Source organism: Protobothrops mucrosquamatus, unplaced genomic scaffold (assembly GCF_001527695.2).
Source record: "Protobothrops mucrosquamatus isolate PMUCROS unplaced genomic scaffold, P.Mucros_1.0 scaffold_141, whole genome shotgun sequence".
NCBI lineage: Eukaryota > Metazoa > Chordata > Lepidosauria > Squamata > Viperidae > Protobothrops > Protobothrops mucrosquamatus.
Genome location: NW_015386217.1, coordinates 341,998 through 358,211, shown reverse-complemented (window position 1 = coordinate 358,211; position 16,214 = coordinate 341,998). Strand labels below are relative to the sequence as shown.

General features: G+C 36.5%; 1 protein-coding gene across 2 annotated transcripts in view; it reads left to right on the top strand.

Annotated features, from left to right (window-relative positions):
• The window catches only part of NSG2 (neuronal vesicle trafficking associated 2), a 52,744-nt gene that overhangs the window by 15,445 nt on the left and 21,085 nt on the right, over window positions 1–16,214 (top strand). The window contains exon 2 of one of the 2 annotated variants that reach the window (XM_015818735.1): window positions 8,587–8,670. In XM_015818735.1, the coding sequence (XP_015674221.1) occupies window positions 8,587–8,670 (84 nt within the window). Of the gene's footprint in view, window positions 1–8,586; window positions 8,707–16,214 lie in introns of both variants that reach the window. The other variant, XM_015818727.1, reaches the window with a different exon arrangement.

Genomic DNA, 16,214 nt, shown 5'->3' with positions numbered 1-16,214 from the left:
GATGTGGTTGTCCATTTTACTACAAGAATACGTCGCAATGAAATTATACAGCTTTTTTATCAGCAGAGGTTTCAAATTGCCGCACAAGATATTATACTTTTGAAAGAAATACCTCCTAAGATTTTAAAAGGAAGAAAAGATTTTGCATTCCTGACTCAGGAGTTAAAGAAGCGGCAGATACCTTTCAGATGGGAAATTCTTTTGGGTGTTATATTAAATTTTGCAGGGACCAGGCATAGATTAAACTCTGTTCAAAGAGCCAGAGATTTTTATATGTCGGTCCTGAAAGCTGATATGTCATCATCATTGACATCTAAAGTACAGGAAGATCTGATGGAGCAACCTGTTGTGGATTTGCCTGGGGCCATGTCGTCATTATCTGTAGAAGATCCTCAGAAGGAGCAAAGGATGACCCGTGCTACTTATAGGCGTAAAGAGAGACAGCAACAAAAAGAAACAGTTTCTATAACTTTTCCACAACCTTCAGAGCCAGTGAGCGGGGCGAGGCCAAAGAGTGCAGTTGCCACAGACATGCAAGGAATGCTTAACAAGCTTTGTAAGCCAAAAGATGGATAAATGCTGGAAATGAGACTTTATAATGGAAATGGAACAACTTAGTTTATATGTTTGTAAAGAACTGTTTGTTCTTTTTCTTTTTTTTTCTTTTTTTTTCTGAAAGAGGTAAAAAATTAAGATTGACTTAAGATTTTATTGAAAGTATAGATTGGAAAGGGAAGAAAGTGAAGGGAAAATTTAAGTGTAAAATGTAAGGGGAAAAAATAAATGTTGAAGGTGGATAGATTATATTAGATGTATGGAGTGATTAAATGATATATAGCTTTTAAGTAGAGGTATTAGTTTTTAATTAATTTTAATTAATTTTATTGCCTTATTTGAGTTAAAGTAGGTATATATTGTTAGTATTATATTTGTTTAGTTAAATTGTAAGTTAGATTTGGAATGATTTGTTTTAGTCCTGTATATGATTTCGGGAAGTTCAGGGGGGGAAGGGGGTTAGACGTATTAAAATAAAAATTGATGGACTTATATGTTATAATTGTATTGACAAGAGGAAGCGCTCGGTTGGTATCCCAGCTTGCACTCGAGGAGGTGGTCAGAAAGAGGGGGGATGTAGAAGGGGAAGGAGGAAGGAGGAATGGTTGTGGGTTAGAGGTAGGAAGGAAAGGCAAGTGGATGAGGGCGGAGGCAGGTCGGGAACTGCTGAGTGTTTCTGATAATGTATTGATTTGGATTGTTTTTCTTTGTGTATGTTTGTGTTATAAATGCATCATATTACTTATTGCTCAATTATAAAAATTAATAAAATTTTCTTATTAAAAAAAGAAAAAAAAGAACCCCATATCATGCTGATGGTAATACTACCTAGGGAAGAAAGCTAATGGTTGAAGGGTGGGTCCTTCCTTCCTTCCTTCCTTCCTTCCTTCCTTCCTTCCTTCCTTCCTTCCTTCCTTCCTTCCTTCCTTCCTTCCTTCCTTCCTCCCTCCCTCCCTCCCTCCCTCCCTTCCTCCCTCCCTCCATCTAAACATTTATTCTTGATTGCTCTATGATTCTACCAAGATCATTCTGCAAAGTATTTTAAAGAGGTTATATTATAATGTAAATGCCAAGTATGTATATCTCAGCAGGTCCTGTGAAATAGTATTAAAGCTGGAGCTTTCCTTCTCTTTAGCATGTAGCAGGAACAAAGGGGCTAAGAGAGTAACAGACCTATGGAATTATGAACCATTTTAAAAAGTGAAAAAATCAGACGACACAATCTTTTTTAGCTGTTTTGTTGCACCCGGTTTGTTATACATGTCTTCTACTATGAGCTGGGACACATATTTACCTTAATTAATAACTCTTTCATTATACATGAAAAATTCATGCTGGATGCTTGACTATAATTGGGGGCTGCTTGTATTGATCTTAGCGTCAGTTCTCATCTCCTTCCACAAGTTTCCTTTGGTCTTATTTTTATCAGATTTTTTTTCACATACCTTTTAAACAATAATTTCACCTTCATTCAGATTTCTGTTTTAAGAGTTCTGGGTAGTTAAATGTATCATCCCCTTTGCTTATTCTAGGAAATATTTTAAAGAAATAACCAGTGTGTTGTGAGTATCCATCCATCCATCCATCCATCCATTTATCCACCCACCTTTGAATCCCATTACAGGACTGTGAAACTGACAAACATCTGCAGTATCGAGTGCAGGAACCAATGGCACTTTGGGATGATAAGCATTTTATGTACAAAAACCTATTTTTAGGGTCATGAGGGAGATCCTTTTGTTATGTTTTAATGGCTAATCTTTTAGTCAGGGTCTATAGAGTCTATCCAATGCAGTTTAGGGACTGGATCCTATAGAATCTGGAGAAAGAAGTTTTTAACAGGGTAGTTATGATATTGGACTAAGAGTGGGAAGACTTAGAATCCCATCACCCCACAAAATTTCATTGGGTAATGGGGCCAATCTCTCTCAGCCCAACCCTCCTCACAGTTGTAGGGAAAATAGGCAAAACAAATGGCATAGCTTATCTGAAATACAGTGGCCTCAGTATCCTGCGTATTGGGAGCTGAATGGTTGTTATTTGGCCTTTGGTGACATTCAAAGTGTTGGCTGTCACCTTTAAAGCTCTTTGTGGCTGAATGTCTGGTGATCAGAGGGACCAGCAACTCTTCATAGTATTCATCTTTGTTCAATATCCTTTGTTAAGGTGGGGCTGCTTCCTCATCCTTTTGCTCAGAGAATGCCATGTTCAAGGACCATGGAAATGAGCCTTCAAGATTGTTACCACCTTCTGTAGAGAAGCATTCTCCCAGATATCAGAAGGGTCCCATTTTCTGCCAAGAAGGCTATTAAAATGCCAGCCTTGTAAGTCAGAAGATGAGATATACTGTAGTTGCAACTATTTCTTCCTGCAAAATTAATACCCAGACACTAGAGTTTTATTTGTGTATGTGTTGCTATAAAACAGGGGTGGGCTATTAATTTCCCAATGGGCCACCTGAGAAACTGGGACTGTTGTGGAGGGCCACTGCCATGCCTCCCACCAACATTGTTTTGTGCCCGCTGAAGACGCCCTGCTCTCTGCCAATGTTAAGCCACTGCAGGCCAGATAGGGATAGTCTCGATGCAGACTGTAAAATGAGTAGGTCTGCTATAAAATATTTTTTGGAAGGTTTTTAATATAAGTACATTCTTGTCCTGTTTTCTGGAAGTCAACAATGCAGTAATATGAATTCCACAGAGAAAACATATTGAAAGAGAGAGACAAAGGAAATAAATTTGAAAATGAATCAGAGATTGCAGAGAGGTCGTTCTGATATAATGCTTTCATTGCGTTTTATGATTAGAGAAGGAGGAAGGTACATCCAAGGACTGCAGATGTGCAGAGTTGAAAGGGAATGAATGTTGTGCTTGACTTGTTTATAAAAAGAGCACAGATGCATTTGCAGAGCATTACTGAGCTTAGTGCTAATGATCAATTTTCTTTAATTAATGATCCAGGCTTTACAAAGCATGGAGAAAATAAGTATCAAGGTCCAACCAGGAATATAAATGGAGAACAGGAAAGGAAAGAGAGATGTCACTGCACTTAATGGAAGCAGAGCTTTTTCAATTTAGTGAGACAGTATTTGTTGATACAAAATAGCAGGGGGCCACCTCAAGAGGATCACATTTCATTTATGCCAAGAACTTTCAATATAAACAGGAAGACCAATCAGGCCAAACTCTTAATTAGAAGTGCTTAGTTCCATGTTGTCTAGCCAATGATTGGAATTAATGACATTTTGTCACCTTATTAGCGTAATATGGCACTTTCTTTTACAAGCTTTCCAAACCTCTCCTCTATTGAGAAGTCCAACAGTTTTTATTTTAAAAATACTTGTCATTATTTTATCCTGTTGCACCTGTGTTACTTCTGTATTATATAATATTTATTACTTCATTGGTGAAGTCTCAGTCTCTTTAGTCACATGTGCTGTTAAAATTAAAAGGTTATTTATACATACCGATGACTTGTTATTGTTAGTGTGATGTGGATTAGCAAAGTGGAGCAGCCCAGATAGCTTGCAAATGCACCTCATGGCATTTGAAGAAGACACACCTTTATTTCTGAGATGATTTATGGGAGAAAACCAATCTGAAATCTCAAAAAGGAAGATTGGACAAGCCAGTGATTTATTGATGTGAGGCATCTCCCAAAACTGTCCCATTTTTACATCTGAAAACCTGTTCTATACTATAAATAAGGCAGGAAGAGGTGTCTGCAGGATCTGATACTTTTATCAAAATGATAAAAACACCATTGTGCTGTTGACATGCAAATTCCACCCTTTGTATACATGCTCATTATGGCAATGCAAAAAGTAAAGCACAAGTTGGACTCCATTTCCCAGAACTCATCGGCTCTTTTGGGGCTTTATTTCCCAGATCTCCCCAGAAAACCGAGATGCATCTGGGAACTCTGCAGGGAGAAAGGCTGCATAGCGGCATTCCAGTCTAAGGCCCCCAGCCAGCTGCCTATTCAGAATAACAGAATAACAGAGTTGGAAGGGATCTTGGAGGTCTTCTAGTCCAACCCCCTGCTCAAGCAGGAGACCTTATACCATTTCAGACAAAGTGATGAAGGCTTTTCCAGACTTTGAGTAGGGCTCGAGCCAAACTACTCAGCAGATCCTTGTGGAAAACTCTGAGCTTTCTTGAAACCCAACTGGGTCCATCAATTACCTTGCGTTGGCTGATCTAATATGTTCTCCCAACATTTCTCAGATAAAAATGGTTTGCTACTCTGCAGGATCTGATGGAATATAGAAACTAGAAGGGTTCTTCTTTCTTTCCATTTCAATCTTAGCAGAGATCCATAAGAAAAAAATAAAACAAATCAACAGTGATAATAACAATAAATCTGAAGGTTGTGTTCTTGGTGCCACATCTCTTTCAGAAAATAAATCTATTGCCAAAGACCTTCTGCAATAACCAACTCTTCATAAACCTCCAGAAGACCATAAGGGTCAATCTTACAAATGGTTCTTTAGAAAGGGAGGCCCCCACAGAGAATATTTATTTCCATGTCACACCAAGTAAGTTGGGAGCTTTAGCAGGCATTATCTGCTTACCCGTTTTGTGTAGGCAGATTCTACCCAGGCCCAATGCCATATAAGGACTTAGAGGTAATAATTAACATTTTGTGTTATATGCAGAAACAATGTATTGCTAGTAAAGATGGGCAATCAACCTTCATGCTCCCAGGTACCAGAAAGTAGGAAAATAAATTCACATGGCATTTCTTTTACCATTTACAGGACACTGTTTCCATTTTATGAACTAAAATTGGAATTTTGAAGCAAATACTTTTCTTTCTTTTTTACAAATAGAGCATCTTATAACAAAGCACACAACTTTCTCCTCTTTACCTTGGTCAACATCTCTTCCATATATTTATGAAACTAGTGTGCATCTGAGTATTCAAGGAGTGTGTTTCATTTTCTACTCAGACTTCATCTCCCTAAGAAGCAGAATTTACATTGATGGTATACTACACAGATACTGTAATGCCTCTCAGTTTTGAAATTAAACATTGAGGCATGTTCTTGTAAATATACTACAAATAGAAAATTATCGATTTTTCAAATAGTACACATTTTGTCCTTGTTACAAAACTAGGTAATTTGGCCCATGGCTCTCTCTTCATCCTTGTTATAGGCATCACACCCTTCTTAGACTCAAGTTGTACCAAGATTTCCTAGGATTCAAACTTGCTCCTATTCAAACTTATCTAGGAGTAAGTCACATTGATCTCAATGGATTTTCTTTCTGAGTAAATGGCCTAGGATGGTGCTGCCAATAAAACAATGACTTTTGAGAGCAAATGGATTAAAGGGGAGCAATAAAAAGCAGAGTCACTTACAAGAAATTATTAGCAGTCTATTCTGCTTAAAATTTCCAGCAGAAAAGTTCTTTGTCCTGAGATATGTATAATTAAGGGCAATGACTATAATCTTTCTTTCTTTCTTTCTTTCTTTCTTTCTTTCTTTCTTTCTTTCTTTCTTTCTTTCTTTCTTTCTTTCTTTCTTTCTTCCTTCCTTCCTTCCTTCCTTCCTTCCTTCCTTCCCTTCTTTCTCTTTCTCTTTCTCTTTCTCTCTTTCTCTCTCTCTCTCTCTTTCTCTCTCTCTCTCTCTCTCTCTCTCTCTCTCTCTCTCTCTCTCTCTCTCTCTCTCTCTCTCTCTCTCTCTCTCTCTCTCTCTCTCTCTCTTTCTTTCTTTCTTTCTTTCTTTCTCAAAGCAAAACAGTTGAGACCTGCCTTCTTTCATATGTAACTCTTGGAAGTAAATATCAAACATATCATTTCCACTTCTATTTTGAAGGAACACACACACATTAAGATGTAAAGTATGGATTCTCAATTATCAATGACTTTGCCAGCTGTTAAAAATAAGACAATGCAGAAAAGATAGTCTATAATTATTCAGATTTGTGGGTTGATGTGAAAAATGGCAGCTCTCCAAATTTTGTAGCCTCTGGAACAAAACCATCTGACTTGGCACCTAAATTCTGGATGAAATTCCAACTTTTGTTTCATTATCCACATATAATTCTGTTATTTCTTCTATATCTCATTTTCTCAGCCAAAAATAGCTTCCAAAGTAGCTAACTGTCAAAAGCCAATGCAAAATATAATACAGTATGTGTGTATATGTGTGTGTGTGTGTGTATGTTTTCTGAGGTTTTTGCGGGTGTTTGTATGTAGGTCTTTGGTTATTCGGGTTTTCTCCCATGTAAAATTGGAAGTGTCTTGGTCACGTTTCAACGAAGTCACATTCATCATCTTCAGGCTGGTGTTTTCGGCTTCGTGCTTCTAGGAGCAATGTGTGATTGCAGCTGTTTCTTCCTTTTATCTGCCAGTGGGGGTATGAACTGATTGGGTGGGAGCTTGGCTGTGTTCTGATTGGTTAGGGGCTTGGCTGTTAAAAGGAAGAAACAGCTGCAATTACACATTGCTCCTAGAAGCACGAAGCCAAAAACACCAGCCTGAAGATGATGAATGTGACTTCATCGAAACGTTGCCAAGACACTTCCAATTTTATGTGGGAGAAAACCCGAATAAAGTGGAAATTGCTCTTATATGTTCGGATGCCACCTACCATGTTTATTAATCCTATAAACAGGATTAATAAACATGGTAGGTGGCATCCAAACATATTTTTAAACAGCTTTAGCAATGATTCTTAAAAATCTGTAGGACTATCAGAATTCCCAGGTTAGACACTATGTTCTAAACATAGAAATGGAAGAAGGATATTTATGGAATGTGGTGAAAATTGAAAGCAGATCATAGTGGTATCCTAAAATGAAATGTTCTTGCTTCAATGATATAGTTGAAGCAATGATATAGTCTAAAAACACAGGAGTACATAGCTTTGTCTTCTGTCCATCCTCCTTTTAGGTAATTTCACTGTCCAACATGTACCAACTGTTGCATGTTTTAGAACTACTTCAACATTGGTTGTAGATTAGATGGAGAAAATTTTGTACTCTATGCAAATTTTGAATGTGCAAATTCTGAGCATGTGTCAACCTGTGCTTTAGATTGATAAAAAAAGAGTGTTGGACTACACACAGGCATGTACATTGCTTCTCAAATCAAATGCATGTCTTCCTGAGAATATTTATTAATTGAATTAGTTTCTATAGCTGCCTATCTCTATCCAATTGACTGTTATACTAGGCTAGTCAGATTTAAGCAGCACCTAGTATGGCCTCAACCCTGTTCCATGGCATTGGATGTCCCTGAAGAAGGTGGACAAAGAAATAGAAATAGAAATTCTATATAAAATTCAGTATCATTTGGAGTGCATCATTCCCATTCATTTGATTTATAGATGATTAATTGGCAACACTGGCAGAGAATCTCTTGAACAAAATATTTATTATGAGAAGTACATGTTGCTTTAGATAAGCCAAATAAGATACGATGTGGCCAAGTAAGATGTACTCTATCAAATAAGGGACTCTTATTACATGTTGTCTTTGCAAAATGGGCTCCCCAAATTCCATACCCTCCAGATTAGTCAAGGATAAGGCTCAGGCCTTTAATCTGTCATTCCCAGAGCATCCCTGCTGAAATTCAGAGCCAGAATGGCTGATGTTCAGCTACCTAGTATTTAATAGTCCTAAAGCTTGTCCCATGTAATTTGTGTCACTCTGAAGCATTTGGAGACTAAAATAATAACTTTGAAAATACAGAGACCAGGAGGAAGATGTTATCTGTATTTTTTTTATGAAAGAAATGAATTTTTTTCACCTTTCCTTATCCCCAGATGTGAAGTGCAGGACACTAGTAGGTTTAGGGAGGGTGACTTAGTTTAGTCTCTCACTATCATGGAAAATTTTGTCAGTTCATTTATTTAACCTTCATTGTTCCCCCCCCCCTCTCTGTGTGTTCTTATCTTACAACAATGACTTCTGCATACATGAAGATATTCACAGAGATGACTTATTGGAAACCAATTCTTTAATGAAACTATATATATATATTTGGCTGGGGAAAACTGAAGATGTCAATTTTTGTTTCTAGGTGATTGTGAAAACAAGAACAGAATATCAACCAGACCAGAAGAACAAAGGAAAACTTAGAGTGCCCAAAATTGCTGAATTCACAGTCAGTTTCACTGATGGTGTAACAGAAAGGTTAAAGGTAAGAAATGCAGAGGTTTGGTAATTTTCATAAGAATAATTAATAGACAGCAGCTCTCCTATTCTGATTTAAAAATGGCACACTACTCAAGATCAAAGTACACATGGACTTAAGCAGGGCTTTTTTTTGTCATAGAATGCACCGGAACAGAGTTCCAGCACCTTTTTTCGATGGATTTTCCAGAGTTGCGTTCTTTTCCTATTGTTGCCCTTCCTATACTTGCTTGCTTTTGAAAATGCCCCACTGGCAGTATAGTGCAGCAGTCCCCTCCGGCACTGTCTGCCTCCTCTAGGAGTAGCCATGAGGCGCCAGAGCACCACAGCTAGAGGTGGCTTGATTGGCTGGGTCGGACCATGTGGTGTGGAAGCCGATGGTGGCAGTGGGAGACACATAAACATGGAGGCCCTCTTTCATGAGAGGGTGAGTGAGCCTTTTGACTTCCTTTACAGAAGGTGGGGTGTTAGGCTAAAAAGAGACAAAGCAAGAGGAAAGAAAGGCGGCTGGTGTGGAAACTTGCCCGACAGCGAAACTTTGCTGTTTCGGTTCCTTGGGTAGTTCAAAGGCTGGGATGTCTACAAAAATCTCTTTTTAGTCTTTTATACTTTATATTCAAACTGCAGAGGGGAAGAATAAGACTAAAGCCAGTGTCTTGTGATTTGGAGATATTATTATTAATAATAATATATACAGTATTAATTATGTATTGGTCAGATGTAAAGGTAGACCTACAGTATGAGGTTTAATCAGATCTATTTATTAAATTGGGTTTAACTTAAAGGTAAATTAAAAGTAATCTGTTCACTGACAAAGTTTCAACTTTAATTTGTTTCAAGTCAATAGCCATATTAAACTCCAAATGTAAATTTTTCCACCTTGTTTGACAACTTCTTAAAAATAATTCAATCTTTTGCAAGCAACCAAATTTTCTTTTATTGGGCCAATTTCATTCCATATAGAAAGCTGACATTTCCACTCATTAAACTAAATGGGTATGCCAGTGGTAAATGTCCCAGAAGATTAATAAAATGCCTTCTTGTAATTTAAAGCCACACAGTGCATGGTAACATTAATAGTATTAACTTACCTTGAACAAAATCCTAGTCTTTTAAATACACTAAAAATTGAAGTTTTTTTTCTCAACTACAAAGATAAAGGCGGGTTGTATGACGTGTGTGAGTTCCGGCACCTTTTTTTTTTTTTAAACAAAAAAAAGCACTGGACTTAAGAATTCCTAGGTTGGAACATACAGCTTAAGTTTATTCTTCCCAATGCATGGTAATGCATCTGCATTAGGAATGACCTGAAGAGGAAGAGGGATTCAGCCAGGCCGAGCCTAGCTCTTCCAAGATGCTATTACTCATGAGAAACCTATGGTTATAGTCAGAATTCAGTGGGGGAATCAAACTTCTTGCCTTCATTATAACTGTGATTTAAATGTTTCCTCTTGGCCTTCCAAAGTTGCTTTTTTTTGCGGGGGGAATGGCATTGAAACAGAAGTTGAAGATAATTCAACTTACTAGATTTCACAATTATTTCTAACCATGTGAACAAAATTACTTTTCACAAGAAAGGCACTACATTACATTATTTTATGCTATAATTTACCATTACCTTAATTATCTGAATTCTGGGTAAAGTTCGGTCTCAAATCACAAGATCCTTCCAGATTCTAAAGGTAAACAATTCTTCATCTTTTTGTAAAAAGCATGCATTATATTAAATCTATGTTCTACTCCACCTGTTTCTTATTGGCGTAGAGGTTTTGGAGTTGTTAGCCTGATTTCACAATGAGAAGCAAACCTGATTATGCAACAGATTGAGCTTGTGCTCAGTTGCAAAATTTTACACTGTTGCAAAAAATCCCAGATTAAAAGGATGTCCATCTCCATGACTAAAGGATGTCCATCTCCATGACTAAAGTAGGCATAATTAAAAAAAAACCCAGAAATTGCATTTGAATATGAAACTCATACCTGCAGACTATTTCTATCAAGCCCTGTTTATTGGCAAGTATTATCTATTGTCTATCTATCTATGCTCTAAAGGATGAGATGACAACTATAAGCTTTATTTAGCAATAATGAGGAATCATTAATTTTGGTATGAGAATGAGCCAGACCAAATTTTAGGGTAATATATTCCTGCTCCTGTCATTTTTTTTCCTGGTTGTCATGAGATGTTTGTCCAATTTACATCTTAATGTGAATTTATTTAATGCACAGCTTTCAAAAAAATGGGCGGAGTGTGAAAAATATATACAATTATATATTTTAAAGAAAAGTGTGCACAAAATGTGTATATTTTTTCTGATGAACTGCATATGAATATATATGAAATTTTAATATAGACATGGAAATAAAAGAATTGTAGTCTGATTCTGTAAGGAATTTAATTCTAAAAAAATTAGGACTTGAAATGGAAATATCTTATTTTCTATAGAAAACTTGCAGCTTCCGCTTTTGATATTAAATTAATATCAAATGCAGAAGACTTTCCTGTCATTGCCAATCTTCAGCAGCCATGAGTTATTTACAGTAAAACATGGAATAAAACAATCTTAGAAAACATTGTTTGATCCCAATGCAGTGCTCATTCCATAAAAATCATAAATAAAATCCGCATTTATTAAGAATGTGTCAGAATTGCATGCATAATTGACAAGCCTTCTATAGTTATAGAATCTTTGGGAAATCCAGCTTGTATATCCGTGTTGCATATGGATGGTACCCACATCGAAAAGTAATCTTATGGTATACTATACACTGATCATATGGCATATGAAGTTGCAGAGTAATTCTGTTGACTGGAGTATTGTTCTGTATACTGCTGAATTCTGTCCCAACATACGATCTATAAGAGTTAGTTTGAAATGAACTATGGACATGGGAAGCAAAAATCTGCCAACAATGAATACCAAATTTAAAAAGTAATAGCAGTTGGGCTTAAATCAATGCAAGGGCAAAACATTTTATGCTTTGAAAAGTTCTGAGAATCCTTTGAAATCAGTATCTTATGCTTTCTTAAACCAGGAAAACTGTTTTCTTCATATGGAGTCTATAGCCTGAAATTTGGAGGCATATTTATTTATAAAACATTACTGACAACATAGTTCCCTATCACTTTTATTTCTCTTTACTTTTCTTTAATTGATCTCCCAAGCTACTTCTATTGCTCTCTTTCCCTTCCCAAGCATTCTTCTCACACTGGTTGTTATCTGGGTCAGCAAATAAACCCAATGATCTGTCATTCAATGGAAAATGTCAATGCTATTTTCTGACTCTTCATCTGATTTTTATTTTGTCTATCTCATCTGTTAATCACCTATCATCATAAGAGATCAGGCAGTAAACTTCTACCTGCTTTTCATAGGTACTCCATGTTCCATATTAACTTGATTGACTATGCTGAATTATTTCCTAATCAAAATGAGCTGAGGTAATAGATCATTCTTATGATTTTCTATATGGCTTTAAAATTGTTCTTCATTTTTATTCTAGTGCATATTGTAAGGAGGTTATTAAATATACTATCTTCTGATTACATACACATCTTTTACCTTGTGCTGGAAGCATATCTTTCATTTGTGCTTATGGAGAAGGAAAGTGGCATAAATGTTTTAAGGTTTATCGATTTTGATTTTGGTACATTTTAAAAATAAAGGAAAGGAAGGAAAGGAAAGGGCTGAAGGAAACAAAATCTAACAGATCTTGTAAATGAGATCACAATGTTTTCTTTTTTTAGATAACTCTCCAGTGAACAATGTGCTAGAAATTTCATTTTCACCTTTCTGGAACAGTAAAAAAAAAAGGACTTTACCATATATATATAAGCCATATTTTCATCTTTTCTAAATCTTTGTGTGATTGCTTATTAAGAAGCAATTATTACTATGCTCAGTGGGATTTGCTCTTAAATTGGATGTGAGGAACTGCAGCTTTCTTTGTCCTCCCATCCAGCGTTTATTCATAGGGCTTTTCTGTAACAGATTCTTGATGTCCAGATGTAAGGAAGGATCACGTGATTTGACTAATATCAATGGGATTGATATAGCTGTTTGAGAAGCCTTCATTTTGCAAAATGACAATTTTCTCAGCTTTGCTTCTCCCGTTTTACTAATTCTGATGAACATTTACTTTTGAGTAAACTCATTTGAACTTAATGGGCCCCCCTGCTGATATCGTTGATCTACAGGATTTCTTTCCTAAAATGTCATATGATGCTTCTTGAAATATTTGAGTCTGTTTTTCAAATATAGATTGATTAAGGATTTTTTTAATTGTTTGTTTTCGGTAAAATAGTTTTATGAGGAAAAATGTAAGTTTGCAGATATTTTCTTAATGGTTGAAGTTTATAAATACAGCTATATGGGTGGCCCATTGTGAATTTATATTTTTAACAAACTTGCTTTAATTGCTGCTATTAGGAAAGTTATGTAATGTTTTGTATTTTTAGATAAGACCAGAACAATCCATTTACTTTGAAAACAGATATATTTTCTTGTTTAGATATTTAATTGCTGTTATTTCCTTTCCTCCCATGTGAGTGAAAATTACATTTTGGCAGCAGCCATATTTAATTTCCTGGAGCATAAAAATGACTTCAAAACAACATTTTTAGGGCCAAAATGAATAATTCTGCTATGACTCCTTCCCTTCCAAGAAATGTTGCCCTACCTTCAAAATATTTAAAAAAAATAAAAAAATCTAATATTTAAAAAGTGATCCTTTTCAATTAGGCGATGTCCTACATTACTTCTAGCTTTTCCTTCCATCTCCTTGTAAAAACAACTTTGTGTTTCTGCTGAAAATAGGTTGCGATCACATGCCTAATGCAGAACTGTCTAAATTATGCAAATTAACCCAGTGTGCTGTTTTTGCACAGTATATTCTGACTTTTCCTATTAGAGTACAGAAATAGAAATTCCCAAGGATATTGATGTTCCTTTGACTTCCAGAAATCTTTTTAGCTATGTCCTTGACATAGAAATTTCTGCATTATCAAACATCAATTTCCACTTTTGCTAAAGGGTGAAAACTTGCTTAAAATAATGAAAATTGAGAGTGAGGTTTTCCTTCCAGCATTATATTCTGCTTACTTTGTGTATTCTCTGTCACATTAAGTTTATCGTAGTCTTTGCCTCCAAACATACTGATTTTAAAAACAGTAACATCTTCTATTTATAAAACTAAATTCTTTTATTTTATAATAATAATAATAAAGTTGGAAGGGACCTTGGAGGTCATATTTAAAAAATAAAGATAGCCATTTCTCCCCCCCCAAAAAAAAACTCTAAAAAAATAAAAATGACATGCTTCCTATAGGGACCCAGAATGCAAGGAGACCTCTCCTTTATATCTTGTTCAGGAGATTTTATTTGGTGGGCTGATGGGACATTGCAGAAACTGAGATCTATGGAACTACCATACTATACATTGAGAATACCTGCCTGAAAAGGTAGGGAAGCCTGCAGAACTTGTAGAATCCTTTTGAGGGCCTTCATAATAGCTTTGTTCCGCATCACATGACTTGAAGGGAGGAAGTTTGGAACAGAGGATCAGCAACATCGCAACTTTGATGCCCAACTATCTTTTACAGGTAAAGATTTTTAGTGACCCCTCCTCTCTCACCCCCATCCCCCATAGCTCTGGCTGAATTGAACCTCTTTTTGAATCCAGTCTTTATTTTCTTGTTCATTCTCTTAGGGCCAAATGTGGTCCAGTCCTCATCAGTTTTCAAAGAATTATCCCTACACATAGAGAGAGATAGTCAGACTCCTGATCCCATCATATAATTTCTTTCCAACTCTTTGTCAGGTTGGATAAAAAGGTAATTATATACAGAAGATCGAAGGCCTGCTATATCCTTCATTATCCATTAAGAATGGGCCACAGATTAGCCTCATCATGTTAATTCCATAGATTAATTCATATGAACAAAAGATACTCAGTGGGTGGCTTCAGTTTTCAGTCAGTACTGGAAAAAAATCAATAAATCTTCTGCCCATCTTCTGTAGCTTTAGAAATCTAGTCTTTTTCACTTATGGTAATGTGTGACTTGATCGTCTGTTTCATCTGTTTAGCTCATTTGGTAGATCTGGACTAAAAATCAATTGGGGGGAGGGATAATTCTATAATGGAAAGGGAGGGATTTAGATGCATGCTAGACATCAAGAATGCACTTCTTTCTATTTTGCTTTAGTTTTGTCAGTGTGTGAATGGTAACCTAAGTAATTGGTGCAAGATTGATAATGTATGTTTTAATGACTGTCGCAGTAGGTGCATTGAGTGTACCTCAGTGATGGTTTCTGAATTATCTTTAAAGCAGCCCCTGCTCCTGCATTGAGTCAAGCAAACTACATCTAAATATGGCCCCAATAAACATTACAGTAAACACTGGATTCAGATAGGCAACTGTTATAATACCATCCCACCTTCTTTCTATTTACTATTCAGTAATGTCTTTTGCTACATGTTCGTGTCTTCTTAATTATTTGTTTACTGTGTAGTTGATGAAAATATTTTTTTTTCACAGTTCAAATGTTCTGTGTTGGAGTGTATACAAAAACACCACAGGAGTTACAAATGTTATCACTGATACTTTGCATGCAAAACCAACCATATTGATGTTGCAACATAATACGCAGTCCTTGATTTTCCAGTTGGTTTTGCAACTTCTTGCAATTCTTTAACAATATTATTCCAGGACAGTCTTTGTTCAGATGATGAAGTTATAGGTATCAGGATTCATCAGTGAGTTTCCATCTCTTTATTTGGTAAAGGTTTTCCAAAAATTCACTTGATATTCTGGCTTGGGTGAGTTTGCAGGGGACATGGAAAGTGACTTGATGCATTTCTGTGCAGTTATAGCAAAAGAACATGCAGCTTCCTTAATGTTTTCTTATTCTAAAAGCATTGCAAAACAGTTGCAAGGTACTGCTGGAACTGCTGCTTGGGTTGGTCAAAAACACTCCAAATGGTGGGAATGTTTGGCCTTAGGGGGTGAATCTCTTCAATCAGAGCTGCACGATTGCATGTACAAGATGGAAACTGCTTGTACAAGACAGGAAATATGTATTAGGGCAGTGATGGCAAACCTTTTAGAGACCGAGTGCCCAAACTGCAACCCCAAACCCACTTATGCATTGTCGGGTGCCAGGTGGGTGTGGCCCATTGGCTGGGCGTGGCTGCGGTGGTAATGGCAGACTGGGTGGGATTAAAAAGCTCAATTAATCAATTCCAACTTTGCAAGATCTTTTTTTTCCCCCACGAGAAGTTGAAATTGACTCATTGATTGAACCTCTCTTTTTTTGCACATGGCGGTGGAGACCTAAAGCGAAAAGGTTTTATAAAACCCAGCTGAAGGCCTAGGACTGGGGCGACGGCATGCGTGCCCACAGAGAGGGCTCTGAGTGCCGCCTCTGGCACCCGTGCCATAGGTTCGCCACTACTGTATTAGGGTAATAGATGTTATGAGGAGGGAGAAAAGAATTAATATCACATAACTATTTT